This window comes from Brassica napus, chromosome C7 (genome assembly GCF_020379485.1).
Source record: "Brassica napus cultivar Da-Ae chromosome C7, Da-Ae, whole genome shotgun sequence".
NCBI lineage: Eukaryota > Viridiplantae > Streptophyta > Magnoliopsida > Brassicales > Brassicaceae > Brassica > Brassica napus.
This window is the reverse complement of record NC_063450.1, coordinates 4,229,317-4,233,353: the sequence shown is the minus strand read 5'-3', so window position 1 is coordinate 4,233,353 and position 4,037 is coordinate 4,229,317. Positions and strand designations below refer to the sequence as shown.

At 32.4% G+C, this 4,037-nt stretch overlaps 1 protein-coding gene across 1 annotated transcript; it reads left to right on the top strand.

Moving 5' to 3' along the window:
• The first annotated feature begins 659 nt into the window (after positions 1-659).
• On the top strand, positions 660-1,325 carry LOC106395010. Its single transcript, XM_013835546.3, has one exon. The coding sequence runs from the start codon at positions 715-717 to the stop codon at positions 1,093-1,095; it is 381 nt and encodes a 126-aa protein (XP_013691000.1). The 5' UTR covers positions 660-714; the 3' UTR covers positions 1,096-1,325.
• Positions 1,326-4,037: the final 2,712 nt, after the last annotated feature.

Sequence of the window (4,037 nt, the reverse complement as noted above, 5' to 3'; positions counted from 1 at the left end):
CATTTTCAGTCTATCTAATTTTATAACATCAGTTTTTTTCTTTAAAATATAAATTTAGTAAAAAACTAAAAATATAGTTCACCATATACAAAAGGTTAAAAATATATAAAGAAAATTCATAAATGCAAACAAAAAATCATGATTTTAGTTTTTCATACCACATAAAAACCAACAAAAATAGAAAATAATAAACTGAATTTTATAAAATAAAAATGTGGCTTATCAAATTAAAAACTAATGGAAATGATAAATAATCAGATCAAATTAAAAACTCAGTTGACGACCAAGCGCAGGGGTTCTGCCTCTAGTTAGATCAATATTACATTTATCTAATTACATTTTAATTTCTTTTTACCAATTGAATATATTTGAGGTTCTAGATATTATGATGAAATGTTCTTAAATTAGAACTCTTCGACACTCTCTCTCATGTCTTTCACTATCTTTTTTAAATACTAGAAACTCATTGAGAAAAGCAATGGATGTGCTCTTAATTGCATAAATTACTCCCACCAATCTGCTCCGTAGAAAATTAAATTAGACACTTTCCCAAAAAATTTGTAGCCTGCCTAAATTTTCTCATTGCCGCTTCCATCAAATAGTCTAAAAAACGATTGGTCAGAGTCTAGTCCATAACTGTATAAATCGAAACATTATCCTCATCAATCTCACAACAATAACAATTCAAATTCACACACGATTAACAGCAACAAAATGTCTACAAAATCTATCCTTCTACCTTTTCTTCTCCTAATCATGTTTGTCACTTCATCTCAAGCAAGTCGTCAACTCTGGGATAGTGAATTCCACGATTTTTTCTCCAAATCCGGGTTCCATGGGATTAATAAGGTTCACGGGATTCAAGGGTTTCATCATGGGACTCATGGGATTCCTAAGTTTCCCGGAACTGGAAATTTTATGAGTGGGGTACATACATGCAGCATGCAAGGACCTTGTAAAGGTAAGAAGTTGAAGTGTCCTGAGACGTGCTACAAATCAACCAACGTTAACAAGGAAGGTTATAAAAGCACTAGCAAGAGCGGAGGATGTTCATTTGACTGTACGACCAAGTGTAGCGCCACTTGTTCATCATAACTGAAACATATACATGTTCTAGCTTATGTTATGTTATCTTATAGTCTATATATATAAATCTGTGTTCATTTGACTGTACGACCAAGTGTATATGAATCTGTTTAAAACGGCATTTGTATTGGAGAGTTTGTTTCTCCTTTGTATGTATTACTTTTGATTAGTATCTTTCTATCATTCTCTATGTACATAATATGGTTATGAGTTATGAATAAAACAAAATTTTGCGTTTCTTAAGTTGTGTGTAGAGATCCTCTAAGTCTTAGAGCATCTCCAACCCAACCTCGTATCATCAAATTTTGAGGTTGTGAATTATTTGAGGTTTCACTATTCACAACCTCAAAACTATCTTTTATTTTCTTTTTGGTCTTTAAAGTTATTTCTTTCATAAATATTAGTAACTTTTGTTAATATCAAGGATGATAATGCAAATAAATAAATTTTTAAAGATTTTTTTTGAGGATTCATGGTTGGAGTAACCAACACTCAAATCCTGATTTTGAAGTTTTACTCCCCTTAAAATAAGGTCTTGGGTTGGAGATGCTGTTACTATGACCAAATTCAACGGGAAATAGGTGAACTGATTTGGCACTTTAATTCATAGGAGTTCACTTCCTAAGTTTATATATTGAAAGATGAACAAAACATCAGCATCAGCATCATGGCTCTAATACTTTAAATTACAACATATTTTAATTTGTGTCGTCTATCAATATCATTTATCTGATTTTAAGCAGAGTATAACGTCAAATAAAAAGCAAAAAGTCTCATAAACGTTAAGAATCAAAATAACTAAAATGAAGAAGACACCTTCATATTTTTTGGTTCCATGCATGATGCATGTACTTATATTTATAATTTTTTTTACCAGTTATACATGTTCATTTTGGAGATGGAAAAAATTACATCTCAAAAAATATAAACCAATTATATTATTTATTTCACATTTCAGATTATTGTTTATCTTGATAAGTTTTATTTATTTATTTTATTTACCAGAAATCGTTGAATTTGAATCCAAATTTAGATGAAAATACAAATTCAATGGTGGGTTACTTGAAAAACGTTTACCAGGGAAATCTAAATTGGTTACAAGAAAAATAATAATAAAATTGACCCAAGGCGATTAACTCTTCAAGAAAAAAGTTTAAGACAATGAGTTTATATACCCTAATTCTCTGTCAACTTCTTGTATATGTGAATGTTCTCCTTAAACAACTTCCTCTTTTTTTTAATAAGATGAAGTCGACAAAGTATTTTCTTTTTCCTTTGCTGGCTTAGTTTTCTCCAACCCCTTTTTCTTATGGATAGGTCGACTTTGCTTACTTAACAGACTTTGACGAGAGACATAATCCATCTATAATAGAAATGAGAGAATCCTCATGATGCATATAAGTTATGTTTTAGTTTATGCTATAAATAATATTTATCTTTGATTATCAATTCTTTCTATGTTTCCTTATGATTTTTAATTTGTTTGATTTTTGTTGATCTTTGTAGTTTTTTCCGTATGTCATCTCCTATGGTTGATGTTTTTGAATCAAATTTGAGTTTGTTTTTTTTGTCAGCAACATAAACAGAATCAAATTTGAGTTCTATTTTTTGGTTTTTACTGATTTTCAAATGAGAATTAAATAGTTTTGAATTAAATGATTAATACTTGGACATATATTAATTTTATATTTATTCAAAAATTATGATTTGTCAGTGTGAACTCTTCCTCATTCACTGCCATTTTTGAATTATTTGGGTTGTTATATTTTTTTTGCTACTAGAATATATCATCTGAATATGAAAACATCCCTTTCTCACCAGCTCTTAAAAAGTGTTGGGAAAATTACCCAATATCGATGAGATGAAGATGGTATTAGACAACTAGAAAATTTAAGAAGAAGACTCTTAATATTTAGGAAAGGGTTTACTACAAAGATTTTGTTTTTGGAAACTCTCTCTTACAAATATTTTCTCTCTTTGTTTTTCTTGATTCTTGGATGATTACAAATGGTGCTAAGCACCCCTATTTATACAAGTGAAGGAGCACACTCCAACAAGTTCTAGATTTCTCTAAATTATTATTTATTTCAAAATATCTAACTCCATAACTTTCTCTCTTCTTCTACACAATTCTTCTTCTATACTTCTCCACTTTTCTCTAGATGTTTCTTCTTCTTGGACTAAGGCTTGATTATGATTTGATTAGTTTTGGGCTTAAGGAGGGAAATCCAACAAATCTCCCCCTTCCCGATTTAGCCCGAAACAGTCGCCATGCCTGTGCCTTTGCAGCAATCTTCAAACTTCTTGATCGGTAATACTTTGGTCATAAAGTCTGACCAATTTTCGTCGGTGTGTACCTTTGTGAGATGTATGAGCTTCTCTTCCAGAACTTCTCGGATCCAGTGATGTCGGATATCAATGTGCTTTGAGCGAGAGTGAAACGTTGGATTCTTTGCTAAGTGAATAGCACTTTGGTTGTCACATAGCATGTTGTACTTGTCTTGCTTTACTCTCAACTCAAGCAAGAAGTTCTTCATCCATAGCATCTCCTTGCATGCTTCCGTTGCTGCGATGTACTCCGCTTCCGTTGTGGATAAGGCAACACACTTTTGTAATTTCGATTGCCAGGAAACAGCTCCCCCTGCAAAGGTAGTCACAAATCCTGATGTTGATTTCCTTGAATCTTTATCACCAGCCCAATCTGCATCGGTGTAACCGTTCAGCTCCAATTTTCCATTGCCAAAACATAGACACTTCTTCGTTGTGCCTCGTAGATAGCGTAGGATCCACTTAACTGCTTTCCAATGCTCCTTTCCTGGATTCGCTAGAAAGCGACTCACAACTCCTACTGCATAGGCAATGTCCGGTCTGGTGCACACCATAGCATACATGAGACTGCCTACTGCTGATGCATATGGGGTAGTCTTCATTTCTTCTTTCTCTTTCTCACT

What these genes read in the sequence shown, in the direction of transcription:
- LOC106395010 (XM_013835546.3), top strand. Translation starts at nt 715, where the DNA reads ATGTCTACAAAATCTATCCTTCTACCTTTTCTTCTCCTAATCATGTTT.